We start from the raw sequence: 27,643 nt of genomic DNA on the forward strand, positions 1-27,643 counted from the left end.
AAGGTAGAAGGGGGCTTCGTTTTATTGACATCAAACAGAACTATTCGTCTTCCACACATCCTATATACAACGGTGGTACAGTGTAGTGAAAGCACGAGGCATATTAAAACATAGCCAGTTCTAAGCAGTGTGGATATTTCCTGTCATAGAAAAGAAGTATCCTGTCCACAGATTCACATTAACATACACGGTACATTAATATCAATCTCTGTATTGTACACCAGGCCACGGGGTGTGTCTGCGCACAGGGTCGTGTCCCGCAGCAAACCTACTTAGAGGACCGCATCGGGGGCGCCACGCGGGACACACGAGCCAAGGAAGGAACGGGGGTAAAAATCAGTCTTTCGTATCCAAGAGTGTGCTGCCCCGGGGGCTACACCTCAAAAGCCCAAGGTTCCCCCACGGAGTAGGTGCTCGTCCGGCAGCTCAGAAAAGCCCCGGAACCCCAGGATGGCAGCGCTCTGCACAAATAAGCACCTCAGCAAACCTCAGGGCTGGAAGGAGACCAACAGGGAGTGGCCCATCTGGCTGGGAACGCGGATGGCCGTCCAAAACTGAAACGAGCAGAGTCTGAGGTTTTTAATGACTCTTAGTCCATTTTGCTCTGGAGTTCAAAAACCATCTCGGGCAAGCTAGAGGTGAGCAAGAGCTGACACTGGTGTCAGGGCATGTGTGCGGCCCCCTGCACAAGCACCGAACCAGAGGACAAAAAATTTGGGTATAAAAGAACTGGTTGGATGACCGTCCGCTTGCTTTTAAAAACCAACCTTCTTACTTTACACTCGATCTTCACAGACTACACGGCCCAATGACGTGAATGTTCTTGACAAGTTTAAAGCAACTATGGATCCCATGTTCATCCATGAAAGACACGCTGTCAAACAAGAATTCCACTAAAATGTTCCGAAACAGGCTTTTTGCAGCCTGCCGCCGGATACGAAGATAGAAGACACAGCCCCTTCCGCACCTGCTGCCCCACGCGGCTGTGCTCCGGGCCATTGCGGGCGGCGTGGCTCATGGCAGGGAGAACTCGCTCCCGTCCACGTCAGGAACAAGGAGCCCAGAGAAATGATTCCGACCCATCGTCCCTCTGAGAGCAGGCGTGCCGATCGGGAGAATGGGTCAATGGCCAAGTGCATCCTAACCAACTGCCTCCGGAGAGTAACACGCCCACGCGGACACCACACGCACGAAGAGTCAGCAGCCACCTGCCTCTTGCTGGCCCTCGGTCACTGTTCCGCCAGGCCGCGGACCAGGCGAGTGGAGCCGACCAGCACAGCGTCATTCTGTCCCCACAGCAGAACGCGACAACGGAACAAGAACCCCACGCGGGCCCCCCGTCCCCACGGGCAGCGGGCTAGGTCTTGCTTCGCCGAAGGAGCGCGGCATCGGGGCTGCGGCCCCCCTGGAACTTGAGGCTCTGCAGGTTGACATGCGCCCCATGTTTGAGCAGCGTCTCCACGGTCTTGGTATGCTTGCCCTGGGCCGCCAGGTGCAGCGCGCTGAGCCCCTGCTCGTCGGACAGGTCAAGGGCATCGGCACTGACCAACTCCTCCACCACCTCCGAGTGCCCGCGGGCAGCCGCCAAGTGCAGCGCCGTCTGGTTCCGGGGCCCCCGGGCCAGCACGTCGGCCTTCTCCTCCACGAGCAGCTTGACGGTCGCCAGGTGCCCGTTCCGGGAAGCCAGGTGCAAGGCGGTATAGCCCTCGGCCGTCACGGCCTCCTTGTCGGCGCCCCGGTGCAGGAGCAGCCTGGCGGTGCTCGTGTGGCCCGTCTCCGCGGCCACGTGCAGGGGCGTCTGCGAGAGCAGGCTGCAGACGTTGACGTCGGAGTGCAGGTCGATGAGGACGCGGGCCACGCGGTAGTGCCCCCGCTGGGCGGCCAGGTGCAGCGGCGTCCTCCCGTCCAGCGTCTGCGCGTTCACACTCACCCCCGGCTGCTTGGCCAGCAGCCTGACGATGGGCAGGTGACCCTGCCAGGCCGCATAGTGCAGCGGCACCCAGGCATCCTTCCCGCGCAGGCTCACGTCGACGCCGCGGCGCAGCAGGATGCGCACGATGCCCTCCTGGCCGTGCTGGCAGGCCACATGCATGGGCGTCCGGCCCTCGCAGTCCACCTCGCTCACGGAGGCGTGCTTCTCCAGCAGCAGCCGGGTGCTGCACTCGTCCCCGTTCTGGGCCGCAAAGTGCAGGGCCGTCCACTGGTCCTCATCCGCAGCGTTGACGCTGATCTTGCGAGCCAGCAAGAGCTCCACGACGCCCCGTACCCTCTTCTCCACGGCCACGTGCAGGGGGGTGGAGCCCTTCCTGTTGGTCAGGTTGGGGTTGGCGTTATTGAGGAGCAGCCACTTGACACACTCCTCCTGGCCGGCCTCCACGGCCAGGTGCAGCAGGCTGGCGCCGCCGTCCAGGACCAGGTCGACGTCCTGCGGCTGCAGGATCTTCATCAGTCTGCTGGTGTCCCCGCTCACAATGGCGTCCACGAGCTTCTTCTTCTGGATGTCGGTCGTGCCGAGGTCTGTGGGGAGAGAGAGGCGGGGATCAGGTCGCTGGCCACTCCCGAGGCCTGGCAGGCGCCCGGCATTGACCCACGCCTCCCCGGAGGCCCCCGGGGTCGCCATGTGCCTGAAATCACTCAAGAGTCACCTGATACAGATGACACTATAGTGTCTGGGTTCTGGCTTGCATGGAGCAGGACCCCCTCGCTCACATGAAATGCTCTCAAGGGGACTTGCATTTGGGAGGCAGGGGGTTACAGGTGGAATTCCAGAAGATACAATCCTCCCAATCTACAATCTGTGAGTGTCTCTACACAGGCTTCAGAGCTGAGCCAGGAACGGGTCGCCTGCAAGCACAAGGCCATCTGAGAACATCAGACCGAGAGAGAGTTCTAGAACATGTTGCTCCCTGGAGACGGGGTTTCTCTTTCCTGTTCAATCTCATCGCCCTGTCAAGCTGTCCACATGGGCCTTCCCCACCGACGTGTCTTTTTGAGCCGTCTCCTTAACCCAATATGCCCTCTTTTGCCCCAAATATTCCTCTCTAAAAATCCCAGGAGGCTCACAGCCTGTAGGAGGCTTCCTTTCCAGAAGGAATTCCCTGACCCACCAGGAAAAGCCAACTTCCCTTCCTCCTGGCGTCTGCACCCTTCCCACAGCCCTCTGGCACTCACCACCCCTCTGCCACCACTGCCCTGAGCGTGAACATCCCTATTTTCCTCATGGGGCTGCAGCGAGCACCAGCCGCTGCACCCAGGGACCAGCATTTGGGGTACAGGCAGGGAAGAAGCCACTTCCAAAGGGAAACCCATCAAAATTAACATAAAGATAGAAGGTGACCTGAGAAGGACCCCACGCCAGCAGGTGGTAGAGATGGGACCAGTGTGTTAAATTGTCTAGGGATAACTCACGCAGTACAACGTGTGGCTCAAATAAACTGGGGGGGGGGGGGGGGGGGGCGTTCACAAAAGGGAAAGGGGTTCGGAGAAAGGGGCTATGGGGCTGGCCTCTATAGAGAGAGAGCTCGAGGTGTGGGGTTCCATTCATCTGCTGGACTCACTTGATGAACTCAGGGTTTCAATCTGCAAACCTGAGGTCAGACCCACCACCCAGGGTTGGCACAGGTAGGACTATTCCTGCACAGCCAGGTGGCCCGGCCCGGCCCCCTTACTCTGAAGTGACACCGCACGGAGCCCCTTGGCCGGCCACTCAGCGAGTACACCTCTCCGGACCTGCGCTCAGTGAGCTAGCTATGCTCTGACGCCCCAAAACAATTGGGTACACGATACAGGAATGAAGAATTGGGGCCAGGAGCTGGGTGCCCGGTCCCTTCGGGTACACATGGACTCCTACACACACTGCCTGCCCCCCAGCCCCATGATTAAGGGCCTCACTTCCCAGGGTTTGGGGGCCTCGCTTACCTCCCGTCGAAGGCTCCCGCTCAAAGGACAAAGACAGCGACCCCCTGGAGGAGAAGGCAGAGTCGACCGAGGACACCCCCGAGAGCCTTTTGCCGCTGCTGGCAGACGGCAGCCTGGATTCTGAGCAGCTGCGGCTCAGCTCCTCCGGGCCGTCCAGGGTCTGAGAGGTACCCGAGTCCAGCTGGGACAGGAGCTCCGAGAGGCTGTAGTCACTGTCGAAGGTCGGCGCGGAGGCTCGCTTGAGGGGTGTGCACACAGGCTTCTGCAAACCGAGCAGAGTGGGGTAGATGAGACCCACCCAGGGCACAGGGGGTACAGGCGGAGGGCAAAGGGTGTGTGGTGCCAGGACAGCCACACGGGGCACTCTGTCCAACGCCACAGATACAGCACCAGGGCAGCCCAAAGCCGGGAGACACAGATGCATCATGAGCTAATGCAGACCATCGTGAGCCAACGCTGACCATCGTGGGCCAATGCCGACCATTGTGAGCCAACGCTGGGCATCACAAGCCAACACTGGCCATCGTGAGCCAACGCTGACCATCGCGAGTCAACACTGGCCATTGCGAGCCAACGCTGACCACCATGAGCCAACGGTGACCATTGAGAGCCAAGGATGACCATGGTGAGCCAATGCCGCCATCATGAGCCAACGCTGACCATCACAAGCCAATGCTGGCCATCGTGAGCCAACACTGACCATCGTGAGCCAACGCTAACCATTGTGAGCCAACGCCGACCATAGTGAGCCAACACCGACCATAGTGTGCCAATGCTGGCCATTGTGAGCCAGCACCGACCATCATGAGCAAACGCTGGTCATCATGAGCCAACGTTGGCTATCATGAGCCAACGCCAACCATGTGAGCCAATGCTGGCCGGATGAACATGGGAAGCCTGGCACCATGCTGCCCTGGCCCATTGCTAGAGTGGCACGAGCAGCATCACCTAGACAACAGGCAGGATGTGATGGTGCCGGGAGGGTGTGAAGCCTGAGTGCTGGGCCATGCCCACCCTGGCAGGCCACTGTTGGTAAGAAACGAAGGAAGGACATGCGACTGGGACTGGGGCTGGGCCCCCTCCTGCCAACCACCTGTGCCCCCTCCTCCTAGCCATGCGAGTCGGGCCGGGGGGCTGTGTGGGGGCCACATGAGGGGCGGCCCAACTACAGCGACAAAGGGGCACTCCAATATAATGGGCGCCAACGCGGCCTCTCCCAGGGCCTCCCTCACGGGCCTCCAGGAAGGCAGACTTCTGGTGAATGATTAAGCCCCAGGTGGCCTCCGACTCTCCCCGACCCAAGCCCACGTGCCCCCATCCTCCCTTCTCCTTGGGAACTGCAGATCCGCTCTGACTCGGTGGCTCGGTGCAGAGTCACACCCGTGCACTGGGTGCCTGGCTCTTCCTCACCAGGTTCCTCACCCCGGGCACCTTTGCCCCCCAGCCTCACACACACCCCTTTATGTTCAGACAGCGGGCACGCCTTAAACAATGACTTATCTCCTAGCCTTACGCGGCCGGCAGCCGGGGCTAAACCGCCCGATAGCAGGTAACACACTGGGCTTCGCCTCGCACGTCTGCCACAGCCCCGTCACCCCGCGGGCTTGGTGAGCCCCAGCCTTTGGAGTTAGTTATTGCACCTTACATAACCCATGTGGCCCTCCCAGAACAAATCATTTATGGGCAGCGGTTAGCAAGCGGCCAGATTCCCGAGTCAAGGGAGCAGAGAGAGCTGGACCAGCAGAGCCCACATGGGCCTTGCATCCCCCCAGCTCCCAGAGCATCCGGCCAGCGGGCCCACGCTGTCCACTCCTAACCACAGATGGGAGGTGGGGACAGGATGCAGCTGGACAGGATAGACACCTGGCACTGCGAGAGCTGGCCACTGACCTGCCCTCCTGCTCTGGGGCACAGGACCCTGTGGCTGGCTCTGGGACACAAGGCCAACCGACCTGGGACAGGCCTCTCTCCATGTGGGGGTGACCCCAGGGCCTGGTCCAAGCTGGCAGGCCAGTCTACAGGAGGGGAAGGGCCCCCCAAAAAATGGCCTCCAGGAAGGTCGCTCTTACCGGGCTCTTGGGCTCAGGGGGCTGCTTCGTGTCCAGATCTTGTGCCGTCTCCTTCACGTCACTGTCGGGCTTCTCACACAGGTCCTCGGTTTCACAGGTAATTTCTTTCGGGGAGAAAACAAAACAGGGCAGGTCACTGGGACGATGACCTCCACACCCACTCCTCACACGTGTAGACCTCAGGCAGGGACAGAAGAGGCAGCAGCCAGGGCGGCTGCACCCCAGGGGACTGGCCAGCACCCAACTTCCCAGGCTGCTGGCTCGGCGGCGCTTGCGGAGGATGCCCCGTAGCCTCCACGTGGGCCACTCTGGGGCGTCCTGTTAGCCACCATTTGCAGTGTCTTGCAGACGCCAGGCAGGGCCCACACCATTCCAGTTTCCCAGAGAAGCCTTCCCCGGGGGGAGCCCCGTGCCCACGACGGCCCCGGGTGGCTGGCACAGGGCAGGGGAGGCTCCTATCATCTCCTCCGTGTGTCTTCAATATAACGACAAATTCTGATTTCATCAGAATCACTTTCCTACCCCGAGGATGCATCCATCCGAGGCGGACAAGACCCCAAGGGAGATGCAAAGACAGCCTCGGGCGAGCGGTCTCCTCAGACCCCCAGCGAGGCACCGGCATACCTGAACTTGCAGGACTGCAGCACGCGCTCCTCCGGGGAGCAAGGCGGCCCTGGACTAGAGCTGGGCGGGCGCTGCCACCGACCCCCAAGTGCCAGCCGCCCATCCCGGCCCCGGGCGCTGGAGGGCCACGGGCACCTGTGTCTGCACCGCCTGCCCCATCTGGGCGGCTGCCCCTCCTGTCCTGCTCATCAAGCCTCCCCCGTGCCCCCAGCGGCACAGTCGAGCAGCAGGTCCCCCGGGCACTCACCCTGGAAGGTGGGCCGCTCCCGGGGATCTCCGTGCCAGCACCTCTGCATGAGGCGCAGGAGGGCCCCGCAGGCCCGCGGCCGGGCTCTGCACACGGGCGGCAGCTCCGGGCGGTGGCCCTTCACCACCTTCACCATGATGTGCAGGATGTTCTTCTCATCTGCAAAGGAGAAGCGCGTAAGTCAGGGCAGCTCCGCGGGGCCGGGGTGGGTGGGGGGGCCGTGGTTTTCACCCTCTGGGGGAGCGGCGCGCGTCACCCACACCGTCCACACAGCGTCACCTGGGGGGCCACCTCGCTTCCTTTGCAAAGCACAGAGCTCTCTCTAACCCTTATCCTTGCGGGGCACGTCCGCGCTCCCTTTTCCGGGTTTTACAAACGCCCTGCGATGCACCAAATGGAACCAGTGCGCCCTATCACAGGGCGGATCTTTCGGGGCCTCAAACTCAAAGGAAAACAGGGTTCAAAGAAGAAAAGGATCTGATGAGACATGTTCCCAAGTGGCCCGTGCGTGCCAAAGAGAGGCAACACGTATAAATCACGAAGTCCCGTGGTGCAGCCTCTAAGTGAACCCAAAGCTCCCTGTGATGACGCAAAACCCTTCCTAAATTCTGATCTGGACACTGAAGCGCAGGCCCCGGGGGGCCCCGAGTGGGGAGCGGCCACCGCTGCACCGGCAGGGACGCCTGGCCTCCTCCACGCGGGCTCAGGCCTGGGCTGTGTAAACGGGGGACTTTTTTCTGGCAAATTCATAACGTGGGGCCCTGCCTGTCATCCTTGGCGACCTTCATAAGCATGACGGACCCATGACCAGCATCATCATCATCTTGCTCACAGACCAAGGGGCCCAAGGTGACTCCCTGGGAGGCAGACTTGCCCCCCTCCCCTGGCTCAGCCTGACACCACAATGCCCCATTGGGCTGGACCCCGAGCTCCGTGTTCCCAGGCCCCTCGCCTCGCCCCGCAGTTCCCAACACACCCAGGCCAGGGAGCTGTGCAGAGGCAGCCGCCACATGTCGGCAGGTGTGGAACTTTGGCCCAAAGTCCCCGCCGCCCACCAGGATGCGACTGTGTCGCTCCGACCTGCCTTCCCGTTAAGTCTTGTGCAACCGCTGTCCCAGGGAGCCACATGTGACTTCCACAGCACAGACTTCCAAACCCCAGCAGGCCCTCCCAATAAGAGGCAAGTAAACACCGGGAGGATTTTCTGCTGCCAAACAGATGGAAAAAATGCAAAAAAACACCTTCCACTCCCGTACCTTGAACTCCCTACGTCCCCGGCAATAAAACACGCTGGCCTCGGCTCTTGACATTTATGTCATGTACCTGCCTCGGGCGCCGGGACTGTGGGACAATCTCGGGTCAGAGCGACACGCTGCCACACCACGGAGGCTTCAGACTGCAGCCTCCACGGAGGAGGAGGAGGAGGAGGAGGAGGAGGAGGAGGAGGAGGAGGAGGAGGAGGGGCCAGAGAGACCAACAGGGACACAGACCCACGCTGGCTCCCGCTCGGAGCCTCAACCAGAAAGGGATCCCTGACCTGGGGCCACGCACTGACTCTGCTCTGAATTTTCAGATTCTTCTGATCAAACCACAGAATAGCGTGAGTGAGCCACACATGCCTGTAGAGGTCAAGGCGTTGGCACTTTGAGGACAGACGTCAGGACAGCGGGTGTATGAAGAAGGAAGAGACGTCACAGCCCTCGAGCAGGGTGCTGGTGACCTGGGTGCCCAGAGCTGTGCCAAAATCCACCCAGATCTTGGAGAATGGTTGCACAGCCGTGTGAATGTGCGTCACACCACTGAGCTGTATGCTTTAATATGGAGAAGATGATCGATTTCATATTTTACCATATTTAAATTAAAAAAAAGAAAAAAAGAATTGGCTGGAAATATCCACAGTTGGCAAATCCAGAAAAGGGGAAAGGAGCCAGGTAGTCGTCAGGGGCTGGGGTGGGGGGAAGGGGGAGGAACTGCTGCATGGGCCTGGGGTTTCCTTGCAGGAGGGTGAGAATGTGCCGGTACCAGGCAATGGTAGCAACTATACAACAGCCGATGCACTTGATGCCACCGAATTATACACTTTAAATGGACACGAGGGTTCGTTTCATGTCGTGTATAAAATCACAAACATGCAAGAATTAGCTGGTACCTAAGGAAAGAAATCCACTAAACAGACCCCTTCAGAACACTGCTTTTCTTGTGCGTGAATGACGCTGCAAGGGGCTCCGTGGGGACCACCTGCAGGATGGTCCCGTCAGCTTCACGGCCCAGAGCCACCCCTCCCTGCCCACCGTGGCAACACAGATCGCAGGCACAGCTTGGACCCCAGATACCGCCCTCCCCTGCTCCGGGACACACGGATGCTCGACCCGCAAGGACAAGCCCACTCACCTGCAAACGGCTTCTTCTGGGTCAGCACACCCCAGATCACGATGGCAAAGCTGGAAGGAAAATGGGCCAGGTTAGTGTCTGTGAGCCTCACCCTCCAATAAAGCCGGACGCTCTCCCACACAGCAGCGAGCTTGAAGAAAACCAGGGTCTTCCAAAGAAGGGGCGTGAGGGGGCGGGGGACCCCTAGATGTTTTTTTGTGGATTCGTTAAACGGGCGCTGCTCGTGGGGAGCGCATCAGGGCGGCAGCTGAGATGTCACAAACAGACATGACCCCGCCGCCCGGGCTCGTGCAAGCTCAGACAGCACCGGGGGGAGTGGGGGTGGGGAAGGGGAAGGATCGCCCCTCTGCTGCCGGACCCCAGCTCACGGGGAGAAGCGCCTGCGTGCTGGCAGGTGCAGGGCCCCCCGCTCCAGCGGGCTGCGTGCTTGCTCGCTGAGATGCCCCAGAAGGCCGTGCAGAGGACACGCCGGCCGGTCCAGCCGACCTTCCCGAGGCCCTTATAGGGTTGTTGGAAATTACACGTTCACTTTCTTTTCTTTCTCTCTTTCTCTATAGTGTATAGAGTTACTCTGAAGACACCCCGGAAAAGCACAATCTAATACATTAGAAAAAAACAAAAACAAAAAACAAAACCAGGAGCCCACTGAGTTGCCCCCGCACGGAGTGGAGAGCGGCTACCCACAGAGACGCAAGACTTCTCCGTTGAAAATGTACTGAAGTCTGCAAGTTCAAAAGTGGAAGCTCTCAGCTCCAAAACAAACATGGGACCGACCTTATTCTCCTCCGTAAGCCCTACAAGCCGTGACTGGCCTCCAAAGTGCCACCCGGCAGGGACGGACAGCTCAGAGCCCGGCTGAGTGCACGCACCACGGTCACTGTCAAACCAGTCTGCCAGGCCGCCAGGCGCTGCGCTTCAGGTCACAGTCATCATGCATAAGAGCCACAATGAGGGGCTTAGTTGCACACCCCCCCTACCCTCCGCCCTCCTTTCTTCTCCTCCAACAGGTCTGCGTGATTAAGACTTTTGCAATTCGGAAAAAGCAGGCACCAATGACTTGGGGATTATTCTTGAGCACAAAAATCCCGCTGATGCTCGTTTGAGAACGGCTCCTGGCATGTCTGCGCTCCTCGGTCACACGTAAGAGACTTTGGAGGCCTAAGCGGCTGGGCGGGAGGGGCCTGGGTCAGGAGCCCACGTCCACCCACGTACAGAGACACGGAGCACTTAGAGCAGCAGGCTCCTGCAGCGGACGAGCTATGAAAATCCCAATTTCATAAAAAACCCCGGAGCCCTTCCAGCACAGGGCTGCCAGCCCGGTCCCATCACTGTGTCTGACGGGCCCCAACCACTGCCATTCTCCACCCGCGGCTGGCCGCGCTCGCAGGGGACAACTGCCTCGTGCACCCGGGGCGGCCTGCACCTACCAGCTAGAGACCCCAAGCCCTTTCATCTGGACTGAACCACTCGGAGCACGGAGAATCAAGGTGCAGAGCCCCTGCGCGGCCCGCACGCACGCCTGTCACTCACACACACCTGTACACGTCGTGCTTGGTGTCGAAGAGCCGGCTCTTCTCCCGGATGCGCTCTGGTGGGAGGTAGGCGATGGTGCCAAACAGGCCGTCCATGCTGAGGTCATGGGAGTGGGACAGCCCGTTGCACTTGGCCAGCCCAAAATCGGAAATCTGCAACACAGCAATCACACGGGGCTCAGCGGGCTTCCTGGGGCCTCGCCCGCTGACGCACAGCGAGTGAGGGCTGCCTTCCAGAAGCTGGAGCAACACCTCCCCTCTGCCGGGTTGCACGGCTCCGTCCCAACCCTGCTGTGCAGCCACATCCGGGGACCTGCACCCGAGAGCCGGGTCCTGTGCTCCTCGGGGTGGAGGGGGGGTAGGCAGGGAGGCACAGCCGGCCTCGGAGGAGCCAAGCCCGGGCCACGGGGAGCTTGCTGGGCAGGGGAAAGATGACGCTCCAAGGAAGGAACTCGCCGGGAGAAGTTTTACAACCTCAGTCCTGGCAGGGGGCACCTCCGCCACTGGGGACGGCCCGAGTCGGCCCGAAGGGGAAAAGCGATCCTCGGAGTCTACAGGTTTTCAGATGACACGTGAAAAGTGAGGCCCGGTGCTAAGGCCACCGGTTACGCCGTGGCCCAGCCGGGGAGGCGGGCAAGTGGCAGCAGGTTCTTTAAAGGGAAATATGCCTTCAGATGCCCTTTAAAGCAAACAAAACACACACCACGCAACCTCGAGGGGGATCTGCCTTCCACCTGGGACGGCGGTGATAAACAGGCACTGGCTGGCTCCTTCACCGAACACCAGGCACCCCCGCGAGGTGTGACGCACACCTCCTCCGTGTGCGGGGCCCACCCACCTGCAGGAGCACCTGGACCCCAGCTCCGCAGGCCCCACAGCTCTGCCTCCTGCTTGCCTCTGGCCCGAGGGGTCCGGAAAGCTCTTGAAGCTCACCGAGCCCCATGGTGAGGGAGGAAAAGGCATCACGGCACCCCCCCCTCAACTGCTCCCCAGCTCTGGGGTCAATTGGGATCCTCAGAAGCTGGAGGAAGGGCTGTGTGTAGGCTTAGGTCACGCTCTGGGGCCGTAAGGGCCCCGGGAACCACGGGGAAAAACTCCTTTATGTTTATGTTCCAAGGCTTTGGTATCATTTTGACTCCAGGGCTGCTCCTCAAACCGAGGATGGAGGGACAGGGACCCAGGGTGAGTGGGGCTGCCTTCTGGGCTCCCCGTGCCCTCGAGGGGAGCCCACAGGCTGATGTCCTTACTGCTGACATAGGGAGACTTTATGACTGTGACCTGGTCCTTGCCGGGCTCTCCAGCCACGGCTGCAGGGAGCTGGCGGGACAAAGCCCGCAGGACGGGCCCAGGCCTCCCTCGCTGTAGCGGGCCGGCCAGGACGGCACAGGTCACGCCAGGAGGGCCGCCCTGGCCGTTCCCGGGCACCCGGCTGCTCGCGCTGCCGTCTGGCATCACCCGGCCCTGCAGATCCACGAAGCGGCTCGGGGCCGGGACAGAGCCATGCGTGGCACCCCGCCAACAAGTCGATGAGGGCAAGTGTTTCTGTCCAAACTCAGCAGCTTCAAACTTTGAGGTCGAGAAGTGGAGACCGACTGGGAGACGGGGGTCTCACCCCACACCCCCCACCCGCTCACAGCCTTTCCCTTCACGTCTGCTGTTTGCAGGTGCAGCCAGCTGGCTCAAAATGTGGGGGAAAGGGGGATCCCTGGGTGGCTCAGCAATTGAGCATCTGCCTTTGGCCCAGGTCGTGACCCCGGGGTCTCGGGATCGAGTCCTGCATCGGGCTCCCTGCAGGGATCCTGCTTCTCCCTCTGCCTGTGTCTCTGCCTCTCTCTCTGTCTCTCATGAATAAATAAATAAAATCTTAGAAAAAAAAAATGTGGGGAAAAAAAGAGCTTGAATTCCACATAAAAGCGACGGCATCAAAATGCAAATCCGAAATCCGAATTCTCTGGTGGCCTCTGACCCTCCGCCCGCCGGGTTTCTCCTCCTGCCCTTTCCCACTTGTCCTGCCCTGATCTGGACACTGCGGCCCTGGCAGTCCCAGCGGATACGGCGCACACAGCAGACGCCCTAGAATCTGCAAACACGCTTTCGCGTTCAGCATCCGCCTCAGTACGGTGCTCACAGGTGCCCCCCGGGGTCATGGGTCCCTTCACCTTCCAGGCCCAGCTGGACAAGACCAAGGAAGGGCCCGGCCTGGCCGCAGAACAGGGTCCCTATGGATCCAGCCTGGTCTGGGCGAACTGGACCAGAAGCAGCCTGAGATTTTAAACTAAGCCATTTTGAGGAAGGTGTGGGGTGGGGGTGCCTGGCTGCTCAGCAGATGGAGTATAGGACTCTTGATCTCCATCATGAGTTCAAGCCCCAGGTTGGGTGTGGCGTCTATTAAAAAAAAAAAAATACAGCTACAATAAACTAAGCTCCTTTTCAACTTGAAATGGGCTTTTACTCCATTGGTATTTAACTTAGTTAATGCTGACGTCAAGTATTGCTTTATTATTAAGTCTCTTTGATACACTTTGCAAAGTAGGGGGTTGCTCTGAGATGCGGAGCTCCACTCACCCTTGCTGCGTACAGAGAGGGAGTCCTGAGGGGCCCAAGGGACTTAGGATCTCATTGCAAGATCCCAGATTACAGTTTCGTTGCTCCAAACAACCGCAGACTGCACAGCGGCCGGGAATCCAGAGGCCGAGCAATCAGCACGGAGCTTCCAGCCAACTTGGACCCAGCACTGCCCTCCACGCCCTGTCTCTGAGAATAAGGAAATGTGTGATGGAAGTATGTTCTCTGTTTGTTTGGGGTCACAGAAAAGGGCCCCACCGGGGCCTTTGAGGGCGCTGGGGGTGTCACTGCGCTTCCCGTCTGCCGAGACCGGTCCCTGGGCTTCAGCACAGCCCCCTCCTCAGCCGCCCCAGGCTCCTTGAGACCCACTGGGTTCTTCACCAGGAATCTTCACCCGTTTCCTAAAACTGCCATGAGCTCCAGGGCCGCAGGGCCGGGTGTGCGTAAGGAGAGGGAGCTCAGAGCCAAAGCGGGATGAGCCACCGAGAAAGCAAGTCCCCAGCGTGTCGCGCGGCACTTGCTTCCCTAGCGAGCAAACAGTGAGTGTCTACTGCGGATCTAGCACGCGAGATGCTCCCTGGATGGAGGGCAATGTCCCCGGTGTGCAAAACACGGCTATCTGGCCACGAAGCACCAACACCGATGGCCCCAGTGGCACTTCATCGTCACCTTTGGCCCCTCCCAACAACACAGAGGTACGATCCCCACCCTCCAGGTGATGGAGCCGGGGGTGGGGCTGTGCCCTAATATCCACATCCCTCCTGCACACCCACCAGTGGCCCTCTCTCAGAACGGTGTGTTCCCGGCAGCCTCTAGCACTACAGCTTTCCAGCACCACCTCCCCTAGTCTAGCTCAGCCTCCGGCTCTCCCTCCCACTAAGAAATCTAGAATTTTCCGCGACTCTTCTGTCTGTGGCCCCCCCCCCACCTCCTGACAGCTGCAAAGCCTGCTCCTCCCCGAAGAACCCAGTCCCACCCAGCAGCATCCCCACCGGCAGCTGGAGTGACTCCTCCCCCACCCCACCCACGGGTGGCCTGCAGGACACCTGCCCCCTGATACTCTCCCACCCTCATGTGACACCCCTGTGACACCCACTGTGTTTGCGAGCATCTCGTGCCCAGCACAGAACCCAGATGTCCCCTCAGCTGGGTGACCTACAGCTGGGCCACCCTGGCCGCTGGTTTCACCCCTCTGAGCCGCAGCTTAGCAGGAACCAGGCCACCACCCAGGGGCCCTCATCTGCAGGCGGGACCTCTAGCACCCACAGGGTCTGCTGTTGCCACCTCTTCCTTGTGTGTATTCAAGCCCGAGCTTAAAAGCTTCCCTCTTCACTTAGTGCCCAGAGGACCGCACACTCCTTGACAACCCTGTAGCGTCGGTGGGGGCAGCAGGTCCATGCGGGAAGCCAAACAGCCGGAAAAAAACTGGGGACCCCGTGGCACTCATTCAAACCAGACCCGCGGTGAGCAGGAGAGGACTCCCATCTGCCCGCTACGACCTGATTTCTGGGCGACACCCATTCAAGGGACATTCGCAGTCAGGGTCCAACGTGGAAATTGGTCTCCCCGTCAGCCCCAGGTTGGCTGCGCCTGCTGCTGAGCTGCGGCACAAGGAGCTGCCTGCAGGTGTGTCACCTGGTCGCACCTCTCCTTCCGGACAGAGCCCGGGGGGCTGGGGAGGGCTGAACTCAGGCCCCTGCTAACCCTCACCCAGCAGAGGGGGAGGGGGTCCTGCGAGTGCTGTGCAACCACCCGGGAACAGCCAAGTGTCGGAGCACCAGGTGAGTCCCTTCCCGGCCCCCACAGGGGGAAGGGATTCAGGCCACTGCTCGTGGGTCCTTCTCACTCACTCGTGGGCTGGGTGGGGGGAAGGGAGGTGGCAAGGGCCTCCTGCCCTGGGCCTCCCCAGCGAGCGTGTGTGTGCCTCACATGGAGAAAACACATGACATGTGTCCCACACACACCGGTGTCAACCACGGGACTCAGGACACAAAAACAGTCCAAAGGAGAGACTTATTCAAAGAAATACAAACCGGACAACCTTACTATTTATAATTCCACGTGGCTGGTGCTTGGTTTTTAGCTATTATTCCTCATGCTTTTCTGTTTTATAAACTTATCCAAAAAAATAATAATAATAAAAAGGAGCAGATCTCAGAGGCCTCACATGGTGAGGACAGAATGAGCCCCTTCGGAGCCTCTTTCCGTGGAGCCTCCGTCTTGGAACATCTGCCTGTCCCACCACCGCCATGCCCAAGACCACCGATGGGGACGCAGCCATAACCATGGGGCCCGAGGCCCCCCAGGGACAGCCCACCCACCGCCCACCCACGCGGTCTGACTCCCAAGCGGATTTCCTGCGACATCCAGCAAGACCGAGATCCGCAAACCCATAAGCTCTTTTGTTCCCAGGGTGCCCCGAATTTAGACACCTGCTCTGGGATCTAGAGGAGTGAGCCGTGCACATAAAGGTCCATGTCTCAGTGACATGCTCCGTGGGGCTTCTCCCGACCCCAACAAGCCTGGGGGTCACTGGAGCCCCTAAGCTGAAGGAGGCCTTTGCTTCGAGTGCCTTCCCCCAAGAACCATCCCCTGTCCGCCCTGCGCCACCCCGGCCGCCTGGACCCCTGCATGTGGTGCCGGGCGAGCCCCACCTTGACGTGGTAGTGGGCATCCAGCAAGATGTTCGCGGGCTTGAGGTCCAGGTGGAGGAGAGGCGGGGCCATGCAGTGCAGGAAGTTCATGCCCACGGCCGTCTCGTGGATGATGCGGAAGCGCAGATCCCACGGCAGCGGCTCGGATGCCAGCAGCTTCTCCAGCGAGCCCGTCTCCATGTACTCCATGACCAGGCCCACGGGCTCCTGGCAAATGCCGTACACGGGCAGGATATAGCGGAACTTGGCCATCTCCATCTTCTTGGCTTCTTCCAGAAGCTCCACACGTTCCCTGAGAAAGTTGGGAGACATGAGACGTGGGCGGGGCTCAGCCAGGCAATGACACAAAGCACCACGACCAGGGGCCACCGGAGAAAACCACCCCCACGCACTCGCATGATCCCATTTGGGGCCTCTCGAGGTCAGCAGCCCTACAGCTAACCAGACACTTCTGTGCACCCTGGGTCTGTTTGTTTTTTTAAAGATTTTATTTATTTATTCATGAGAGACACACAGAGAGAGGCAGAGGCACTGGCAGAGGGAGAAGCAGGCTCCCTGCGGGGACGTGGGACTCGATCCCAGATCTCCAGGATCACGCCCTGGGCTGGGGGCAGATGCTCAACCGCTGAGCCACCCAGGTGCCCCCACCCTGGGTTATCATATGCAGGGAGGAGAGAAATCCTAATCATCATCTGAAAACCCAGGAGCATCCATAAGCCACTGCCCTCTGGGGTCCCCGAGTGACGCTGGCGACCCCTTCTCCTGGGACAAGGGAAGAGAAGTCTCTGTGTGACGGAAGCTGTAACAAAGCATCCATCCGAAGAACCCCAGTCACCTTCTTCGTGAAGGCCGACACTCCATCTGGCCCAGGTGTCCCTGAACCCAGCCCACATGTATGTTGGCGAATGTCAGCCAGCGAGGCCGGAGTCTGCAGGCTGCTGCCCGCCTTCTTCTAACCATTAGTTTAGTTGTAGTAAAATGTACATAACATGGGACCCCCGGGTGGCTCAGCGGTCTAGCGTCTGCCTTTGGCCCAGGGCATGATGCTGGGGTCCTGGGATCAAGTCTTGCATCGGGTTCCCTGCAGGGAGCCTGCTTCTCCATCAGCCTGTGTCTCTGCCTCTCTTTCTCTGTGTCTCTCATGAATAAATAAATAAAATCTTTAAAAAAATGTACATAACAGAGTTTTTATTTTAACCACCGGTAAGCGTAAAATTCGAAGGCATCGCGTGCACTCAAGGGACTGTGCGACCATCCCCACACTCTACACCCAAACCTCGTCCCAGCAGGGACTCTGTCCCCGCTCAACTGGAGCCCCTTCCTCTCACTCACTCACTCCTGGGCTACCTGCCGTCTGCATGAACGTGTCTACGCACCTCATATAGGTACAATCACCCAGTGTGTGTCCTTCCGTGACTGGCTTCTTTCTGACTCAGCATCTCAGCATAACGTGTTTGTGATTTAGCCGTGTTGAAGTGCGTGTGCAAACCTCATTCCTTTTTGTGGCTGAATGATATTCCATTGTATGAACACGTCGCATCTTAGGTACCCAGTCATCTGAGGAGGGCCACCCGGGCTGTTGTCCCCTTTGGGCTACTGTGAATAACGCTGAACATCTGTGCACACTGGTGCACAAATATCCATCCACGTTCCTGTTTTTGACCCTTTGGGCTGGACACCCAGGGCTAGGATGGCTGGTCACGTGCTAGTTCTATGTCCAGCGTTTTCAGAAACACCAACCACTGTGCACAGCCCACCCTTGGTTCCTTTGTTCAGGCCTCATGGCTGTGACGGCTTTCCCACTCAACACAGAGACCGGCCGCCGTGGCACAGAGGCTACGGCCTGCAGGGCCGTCCACAGGTGATGCACCAGCCCTGGTCCAAGGTCACAGCCTGGTGCAGCCACGTACTCACAGGTTAGCATCCCCGTATCCTGGTCTGTGTTAGCCTCGTGGGGCAAAAGTCCCAGCGTGCATCCAGGAAAGAGGGCTGAGTCGCATAAGGACGGGCCTGACCATGTGCCATTTGGGTCAGTGGTTGTCAAAACCAGACAATATCAAAAGCACCCAGAAAGCTGGCTGAGATGAAGACTCCCAGGCGCCGTCCCCATGTGGGCAACAGGTGCTCCAGAGGATCTCAGCCCCTCTGCCCACACATCCAACCACTGTGGTTGGGAGTCTCAGGTGAGCACAGGCCAAGTAGCTGTACAGTGGGGGTGTCGGGGAGAGGATCCCTGAGTGTGGATCAGTGATTCTCACATAGGGGCAGCTGTGCCCCCAGGGACCCTGAGCAGCGTCTGGGATGTGTTGGGCATCACGACTCAGGGCTGCTCCTGGCATCCGGTGGGTAGAGGCCAGGGATGCTGCTCAGCATCCCACAACACATACGAGAGCTCCCAAGGCAAAGAATTATGCAGCCCCAAATGTGAATAGCGCCAAGTCTGAGAACCCCGGGTATAGAGTGAGCTAGGTGCATCTCAGTCAAATTTAAAATAAACCACTACAGTCTGGGAATTGTCCACTTAAGTACTCCCAGCATATATTTTTAAAAGATTTTATTTATTTATTCATGAGAGAGACACAGAGAGAGGTAGAGACACAGTCAGAGGGAAAAGCAGGCTCCCTGTGGGGAGCCCGATGCAGGACTCGATCCCAGGACCCCAGGGTCACGTCCTGAGCCAAAGGCAGAGGCGCTCAACCACTGAGCCACCCAGGTGGCCCCTCCCAACATTTATATTAATTTTACTCTGTTTCTATGGTCAACTAATATTCAACAAGGAAGCCACAAGCACCCAATACGGACAGGGCAGTCTTCTTGATAAATGGTGCTCGGAAAATTGGAGAAACACAGGCAGGACAATGATGCAACGCTGTCTCACATCGCTCACAAAAATTAACTCAAAATGGATCAAAATCTTAAAAATAAGATCTGCCACAGTAAAACTAGAAGAAAACACTGGAAGAAGCTCATTAATATCCATCTTGGTGATGATCTTTTGGACACGATACCAAAAGCACCACCAACAAAAGCCGAACTGAGCTAACGGGACTACATTCAACTGCAAAGCTTCTGCACAGCAAAGGAAACAAAATGAAAGCCTACAGGATGGGAGAACAATTCTGCAAACCACATAATGGATAAGAGCTTAATATCCGAGGTAGGTAACAAATGAACACAACTTGGGACCCTTGGGTGGCTCAGTGGTTGAGCATCTACCTTTGGCTCAGGTGGTCATCCCGGGGACCTGGGATGGAGTTCCCCATCGGGCCCCTGCAGGGAGCCTACTTCTCTCTCTGCCTGTGTCTCTGCCTCTCTCTGCGTGTCTCTCACGAATTCAAAAAAAAAAAAAAAATGAACACAACCTAAAGAAAAAAATCTGATTTAAAAATGAGCAGGAGAACTAAACAGACATTTGTCCAAAGAGGACATCATAATGGTCAACAGGCACATGAGAAGATGCTAAAAATTGTGAAAATTGCCAGCCATCAGGGAACTGCAGATCCAAACCTCAATGAGCTCTCACCTCACACCTGTCGGAAGGGCTAACATCAAGAAGAAGAGAAAAACAGGGGCTGGCGAGGCCGCGGGGAGGAAAGGGCAATCCTTATACGATCTTGGTGGGAATGTAAACTGACTCAACCGCGATGGGAAACAAAATGAGCGTTCCTCCAAAGAGTTAAAATAGAACTGTCACGCAAGGCAGCAATCCTCCATCAGGGTATAGTATACCCAAAGGCCACGGAAACAACATTTCCAGAAAATCGCTGCACCCCGTGTTTATCACAGCGTTATTCACAATAGCCAAGGTACGGAAACAACCCCAATGCCCATCAATGGATGAGTGGATTTAAAAAAAAAAAAAAAAAGTGTGGAACGTACGCACAATGGACAATTATTCAGCCATGAGAAAGGAGGATATCCTAGCAGTAGGAACAACAGAGATGGGCCTCGAGGACACTGTGCTCAGTGAAGTAAGCCAGATGGACAAAGTACTGTACGGTCCCGTTTTTGTCTAAAAAAGAATTAAATGGTGGTGACCCGGGGAAGGAGGATGGGGGGGCGGGGCGGTAAGACTGAGGTCGTTTAAGGGCACAAACTTGTAACAAGAGCTGACACAGCCACACGCAGTCGAATAAATATGTAGTTTATTCTACACAGACAGTAAGTCCGCGATATGAGAAATATCCACCCAATGGCACCACATGGCAATATAGAAACAGATCAGAGTTACACACCGTAAAGGTGCACAATGTCAAACTTATCCAATGCAAAAAAAAAAAAAGTGAATCTGTCTCTTCCTGGAGAATGGGTTCCAGGTGCATGCAGGGGAACATGCTTTCTAATCAACCCCTAAAGGAAAGGTCCAGAACTACAGGCCAGACATGCCCTACTGCTGGGGACTGAGCAGATCCAGCATCTGCATGCTGCATGCGGGCAGCAGGCTGGGGTGGCCTCAGGGACTCCCCCAAAAATGCAGGTTCCAGTACAAGCGGTCCTGCCCGGAACCCTTCTGCAGGGGCTCTTCTGGAGCTGGCATGTTCCTGCACCTGCGCTCGTTTGCTAGCCTGATGGGGAGTCAACACTGTACCAACCAAACAAGTCCATCTCTTCCAGACCTCGGCCACGCGTCCCGTGCGCGTACGGAAGCACTTCCCAGGGAGGAGGGCCCGCTGGCAAAGAGGAACCTCAGATTACACTGTTCATCAGACCGCAGCACCCAAACTCCACCTGCATGGAGCACCTCTGCCCCAGCTCTTAGCCACAGCTCTAGGTGGGGCGGGGCGGGGCGGGGGTGGGGGTGGGGGGAGAGAACGGGGCAGACGCAGGGCACATTCTAAAGAATCAATGAGACTTGATGATTGATAGGGATGGAGGAGAGAGAGGTAGCAAGGATGCCCCCATCTCCAGTGGGAGTCAGCGGGCGGCTCCTCACCTGTGCTGGGGGGGCGGGGGGAACACCTCAAAGAAGGTGGAGAATTTGTTGTGGGGGTGGGTTTTTGGTTGTTTTTGTTTGTTTGTTTTTGGTTTTGGTTTTTTTTGAGAATTTGATTTTGAACAAACTCAAGGAGCAAAGACTCCAAACTGGCCTCAGGAGCAAGTGAAACACGTATCAGGAATGAAGAATGAAATTATTATAAAGCAAACCTGAGGGGATCCCTGGGTGGCTCAGCGGTTTAGCACCTGCCTTTGGCCCAGGGTGCGATCCTGGAGACCCCGGATCAAGTCCCGCATCGGGCTCCCTGCAGGGAGCCTGCTTCTCCCTCTGCCTGTGTCTCTGCCTCTCTCTCCCCCTATGTCTATCATGAATAAATAAATAAAATCTTTAAAAAAAAAAAAAAGCAGCAAACCTGAGCTTGGCATGGCTTTGCTTTCTTAGCCCTCTGGTTACGTGGCCCCTGAATGGAAAGCAAAATGCCCACCAGAGTGCAATGGTGCCTGTGGGGTGGTCCCTACAGGGGCGGGGGGTTGCGGGGGTGCCGAGGAGCTGCTCCCTCCCTCAGGTGGAAACTGGAGCCACAGGTTCTGGTGCCAGCCCAGGGCAGCCAGCCCCTCCCACGCAGAGGCAGACCCCCACCCCTGCGCCTGGTCTCCAGGGGCATCCAAGGGAGGGAGCGGCTGGATGCCAGCATCAGCATCGGCATCATGAGAAGACCGGTCATTTAAAAGAGAGAGAAAAACGATCCCCCTGGGCTCTTCTTGTCTTCTGTCCTCCTCCTGGGAAGACCTAATTATCTGCACTAAACCGGGACAACCAGCACTTCTAACACTCCCTACGACCACTGGCTACCGCTTCTAACAGGATTCACACCTAAGCTCTGGCAAGTGGACGCAGCACCGGCGGCCGCTTCTGTTTCCTGTTTGGTGACGAATCAGTGTTAGAACTTGTCTGTTCCTACCCCTTTTATTTTCCTTTAATAAAGGCTGGTCGCCCCGGGCCTCCCCGTGTGCGTCCTCGGAGGGCACTGTGTCCACGGGGCATGGGCCCGTGTCCCGCCCCCGGGATGTGCAGAGGCCCACCTGCAGCGGGCAAGGCTCGGGGACTACAGGCTGGATGGTGACGAGGGAGGGTCACCTTCCTGCCCGAGACCCCCTGAGATGAGGCCTCCACCCCAAGCCTGACAGATAACAAATGCGGATTCTGAGAACAAAGCCAATTACATCAAGGCGCAGTTTCTCATTAACTAGAAGCTCCGAGCTACTCGGCAAATAAAATGTTTTCTTCCATTTGCCCAAAGGGCACAATGCAAAAAACCAGGGTGACTTCTGATTGTGGAGCTCATTAGAGACTTCACAGCCTGGTTGGCAGCAGATCACTCACTCCTGCTTCCCCACGGCCCCCGGGGAGTTCAGCAGGTTCGCAGCTCCCCTGCCCAGGCCCTTCCCACTGAATAGAGACCCCCAAGTACCTGAATTCAAAAAAAAAAAAAAAAAAAGGTCAAAAAGGGCTCCCAGTGCTGGCTTGCTCCCAAATGCTGATCACAGCTTGAATGTTCCAGGAGCCCCGAGCCCTCTGTGAAGGACCACCAGGCAGGCTTTGCACAACTGACCACACAGGTAAGGACATTTCATCAAGGAAAACCAGCTGGCCTGGAAAATAAGTCTGTTTCCAAAGACAAATGTTCTTCAGGGGACCCCAGCTGTCACCACACGTCCCCGGGGCAACAAAGGGGTTCCTGGGGCAGCCCCAGGGAGGTCTGAGGGCACAAGGAGAGGACACTCCTTGCACGGGCCTGGGGAGTGGGAGTGGGGTTGACCGGAGCCCGCTAAGCTCTAGCACTGGTTCTGCTCAGAAGCACTGGCACAAAAATGCTTTACTGTCTACTCAGCACTCAGCCCAAATCCAAATGACCCCAACCTCTCAGCTTTTCTTTATTTGCCCCAGGGACACCCCCACCCCCAAACTTAGCCCCAGCAGGAGCCATGGGCTTAGGGAAGCTACACCCCTAGCCCAGCTGGCTAACCCTGGAGGCATGTGCAATGCAACGCACCTGAAATCAGGCCTCTCAGGGAGCCACCAGACAGGGCGCTCCTCACACAGAAAGAAACCACCAGTTGTTTTTTTGTCAACAGCAATTATTTATTTTAAATACACTTTCCCTCCAAGCTGTGTTTCTGGCTTCTGTGGACGACGGAGAAAATCTAGATCCAGGGCCGGGCGCACTAGTGCTCCCGGAGGAGCCAGGCCCGTGGGACTTCAGCCTCCGCCTCCACCTCCACCGGGGTCACCGTCCACACCAGCAAATCCCTTTCCGGGATGCCAGGAGTCAAGTTCGAGGCCCCCCGAATCCCCTGGCACCAGCCTCCGTTAAAGCATCCCAAGAATCGTGATGCACTAACAGTATCTAAAACCAGGCACCGTTCAGCAGGGCTGGCGTCACGCTTCCCTCCTGTTATCATTTCAAAACCAGCCCCTTTTCTTCGCCACTTGAGGCAGGAATGGACAAAGCGCCCCCATCCCCAGGACCTCCTCTTGGTCCTCCGTGGAAAATCTCTGGGCATTACCAGGGCCAAGCTGGGGTTCAATGTGTCCAATACCCTTTTTCTCAATAGAACTTACATTAACTCCATTTTTTTTCTCATTTAGGGCATCCGGACAGGGGGAAATACCAGAAATAGCATCAGACCATTTCTAAAAAGCCAGGGGCTCTCCTCACAGTTCAATCAGAAATTCCAAAGACAGGTCGTGGGGGAGGGACACCAAGGCTTCTCTTTCTGGAGGCATTAACTGGGGAAAAGAGGAAGGAACGGGACGAAATGGTTTTGGTCTTTTAAAAATCAACAAAAAAAATATTTTATTTATTTATTCATGAGAGACTCAGAGAGAAAGAGGCAGAGACACAGGCAGAGGGAGAAGCAGGCTCCCTGCGGGGAGCCCGATGCGGGACTCGATCCCAAGACCCCGGGATCATGCCCTGGGGCATGATCAGACGCTCAACCGCTGAGCCAACCAGGTGACCGGGTAGTGGGATCTCTTGATGGCAGGGGAGCAGTCACTGCAGGAGGAGAGGAAGGACGGGGTGTGGTGAAAGGGGGCCAGGACCCAGGAGCCAGCTTTGGGAAAGGCAGCAGAGAAAATGGGTGCTTTAATCATGTGTTAGCTGGTGCCTCTGGGCTAGGCCTTCCCATGGCGCACGGGCCGGAGTCAGCTCCCAGGGAGCCTCCGAGGGTTCCCACACTGCTATTTTTAAAACTGACAAGAAACGGGCTTGTCAGATTGTCAGCTCTGTAGCTGCAAACCCGGGGTTTGCTCGGGCTCGTCCGGGCTAGCCGGGGCCGATGGCGCATTAGCTGCCGGGGCCGGCACCCGGGCCGGGCGCTCTGTTATTCAGGGCTTCCTCTTAGCCCAAGGGAGGGGTGCGGGCTGAAAAATGGGGCCTTTGGGGTCACTTGTGCTCGTCTAAATAGTAACCTGTCCATCCCTGGATTCCACCCGAGCCCTCGTGACCCCCTAATCAGGGTGAGCCAGGGAGACCACCCACCTCCCCAAAGCCACCAGACATGCCCATAAGGAGTGGGAAACACAGATCAATAGGGTATCACTTGTGAAATCCCTGAAGATCCCCTTGGAAGCTCCTCTGAAAGGTGCTTCTCTGCCCCCGGGGACCCTCGAGGGTTGTCTGGGGCCCCTGACCTCCCCTGCACAGAAGTCCATGCCCACAGGCCTGAGGCAGCCTGCTGCTCCGAGGGGTGTGGGGCGGGTGCTGGGGTAGCCCCAGCAGCGGTGAGGGCTGCACCCAGAACCCCATGAAAATCCTATTCCCCACTTCAAGGGACATCTTACAAATAGCGGGGTGGGGATGGGAGGCAGTTCATCAAAAGAGCAGAGGCCGACCTGCCAAAATTTGGCAGGACACGTCATACAGCCACCATTTCGAGGCCTAGACGCAACTCTGCAGGCCTGAGCACACCCGGCTCCTGCAGCACCACTGCGGGAGGGGATGCAAAATCCTGCCCAGAACCTGGAGCTGAGGCGGGGAGCCGGCTGCACCAAGAGCAGGCCTTAGCCATCTCGGTCGGAGGAATCAGCCACTGCTGCAAATACAGAAGAACTCCAGCCTGCCCTACCGGGCCGGCAGAGTGCAAGAGGTGAATCTCTTCCTGTTGGGCGATGCTGACCTCGGCCTGGCCGCCCAGGACATGCCACCACCTGCCCGCTTCGGGCCGGGCAGGAAAGGCTTCCAGTTAAAAGACAAAACACTTTTCACCCAGGCTCTGCAATATCCTCAGTGATCCGCCTCAAGTGGAGAAACCCTACCTCCAGCTGGGCCACCCAGGGAACGAGGGCCTGGTGGATGGAAATCACAGATTCTGCGGATGCAGGCTGATGAGTCAGCCCGGGGACGGGCTTGTGTACTTTTTGTTTGCTCTCCCGACACAAGAAGCTGGTGTGAAAAGCACTGCTGATGAATAAAGCTCGCTTTCATGAGAAGATCCCCTGTCAGTCACATGTCCCCAAGAGCACAAAAGGCCTCTAGGGCGAGGGTCTTGCCTTTCAGGCTCTAACCCTGGGCTGCTATTCAAAGTGGTTTGGATTTTATCAAAATAACCACAGCGCCCCTCCCGGCCTGAGAAGTTCCCAGGGTCCCCAGCAAAGAAGGGAGGAGGGCCTTGCACACCACCTCACCTTTGTTGGTGCTATTTTTCCGGCACTTGTCACCACTCTACGGAGGTTTCCCAGGAACGCTGGGTTTAAGGCTTAGAGCAAGGAGCCCCCACGGGCTGCACTGTCTAAGCTCCTAGGCCCGGACACAAACACAGCGCAGCGAGCACCCAGGGCCCACTTGCTACTGTAGGGTGCTGCAGAAAGCACTGCAATCCTTCTACCTTAGTCCTGGGGACCCAAACACCCCCGAGAAAAGAGAGCATTGCCGCCAACCAGCCCACCGGTTCCGAGGTCCCAACATTCAATAAGCCAAGGATTAAAAACCAGGTGTCTGAAACAGCAAAGGCTATGTAGGGTTTAAAAGGAGGCATTTGGGATCCCTGGGTGGCTCAGTGGTCTGGCGTCTGCCTTCAGCCTAGGGCGTGATCCTGGAGTCCCGGGATTGAGTCCCAGGTTGGGCTCCTTGAATGGAGCCTGCTTCTCCCTCCTCCTGTGTCTCTGCTTCTCTGTCTCTCTCTCTCTGCGTTTCTCATAAATAAATAAAATATAATAAAGTAAGGGCAGCCCCGATGGCCCAGCGGTTTGGCGCCGCCTTCGGCCCGGGATGTGATCCTGGAGACCTTGGGATCGAGTTCCATGTCGGGCTCCCTGCATGGAGCCTGCTTCTCCCTCTGCCTGTCTCTGCCTCCTGCCTCTCTCTCTTTCTGTGTCTGTCATGACTAAATAAATAAAATCTTTAAATATATATATATAATAAAGTAAAAGGAGGCGTTTGGGGTCACCTGGGTGGCTCAGTGGTTGAGTGACTACCTTCAGCTCAGGTCAGGTTGTGATGGGGGGGGGTCCTGGGATCAAGTCTCACATGCGGGGGAGGGAGCCTGCTTCTGCCTCCTGCCTCTCTCACGAATAAATAAAATCCTAAATAAATAAACAAGCTGATTTCCTTACGGCTGTGCGTTCGGGGCTGACTCTGTAAGGAAGGGCAATCTCCACACAGAACATTAACAGACACGACTTCCACCGCCCGTGTAGGAAGCGAACTTTCACCAAATGAGCATTTGAATGGGCTCCACGGGAGCTTACACGGAAACGACTAAAATGCAAACGTAAAAGGTGGAAACCACAAAAGAGCTGCTGCTCCACACCTGCTTCTCCCACCTCCACCCCCCAAAATGATGCACAGATCTCAATGCAGCGACTGGGTTCAAGTGGTGGTGGAGGGGGGCGGGGAGGGCTTCCCGTGCTCTCCAATCGCGATTAATTAGAGCACCCCTGTTCTGGGGCAGCCGTTCTGCTGTGGCTTTGGGACCGGGGCGCGGGGGCGCAGGGGGTCACAGTGCAGGCCCCTCCCCGGAGGCTCCGGCGCTGGGGGCCCGCGACCCCCGGGCCCAGCCCGAGCCCCGCGGCGCCGGGGAAGCCCGGCCAAGCCAAGCCAGGGCTTCCGACCGAAATAATTACCGTCTTACACCAATTTGTGCTCCGGCGTAAATTACTAAGTGAGTCGAACGGAGCCTAACACGCTCACAAAGCCCGGATCCCCACACGGCAATTTTTCTAAGCCGAGCGCAGACCGCAGCCCAGGGAGCAGCCCCCGGGGCGCCCCGCAAGGCTGCCCCCCGACGCGACCCCTCGGGGGAGTGTGCCCGGGGGCCCCGGAGGTGGCCCGGCCTCCGCGGACCCCGCCGGGGGCGCCCCGCTCGCCCTCCGCGCGCACCTGCGGCGACCCAGGTGGCGAGGGGACCCCCCTCCGCTGCACCCCCCGCGGGACCCGCCCGCCCCAGCGCCCCCGCCCGGGCGGCTGACCTGTCGTCGACGTGCAGGCTGGGCGAGCACTTGATGGCGAGCCACGTCTTCCAGTGCACATGGCGCACCTTGTACACCTGCCCGAAGCCGCCCGAGCCCACCTTCTCCCAGCCCGCGAACTCGCCCGCCTCGAAGGTGCGCAGCAGCCCCAGGGCCCACGGGCGCCCGCTCTCGCCCTCCATCGCGCGCGTCTCGCAGCCGCCCCGCGCCGCCGCGGCCGCCCAGGTGCCCAGGTG

At 58.0% G+C, this 27,643-nt stretch overlaps 1 protein-coding gene across 1 annotated transcript; it reads right to left on the bottom strand.

The window, feature by feature from the left end:
• Nucleotides 1-27,643, bottom strand: RIPK4 (receptor interacting serine/threonine kinase 4). The gene is made up of 8 exons (XM_025462045.3): nt 27,408-27,643; nt 16,001-16,292; nt 10,786-10,934; nt 9,250-9,299; nt 6,859-7,017; nt 5,988-6,091; nt 3,919-4,180; nt 1-2,517 (listed from the first exon to the last, which is right to left on the bottom strand). The coding sequence occupies exons 1-8, from the start codon at nt 27,587-27,589 to the stop codon at nt 1,358-1,360; spliced, it is 2,358 nt and encodes a 785-aa protein (XP_025317830.1). The 5' UTR covers nt 27,590-27,643; the 3' UTR covers nt 1-1,357.

This window comes from Canis lupus, chromosome 31 (genome assembly GCF_003254725.2).
Source record: "Canis lupus dingo isolate Sandy chromosome 31, ASM325472v2, whole genome shotgun sequence".
In the NCBI taxonomy this organism is placed as follows: domain Eukaryota; kingdom Metazoa; phylum Chordata; class Mammalia; order Carnivora; family Canidae; genus Canis; species Canis lupus.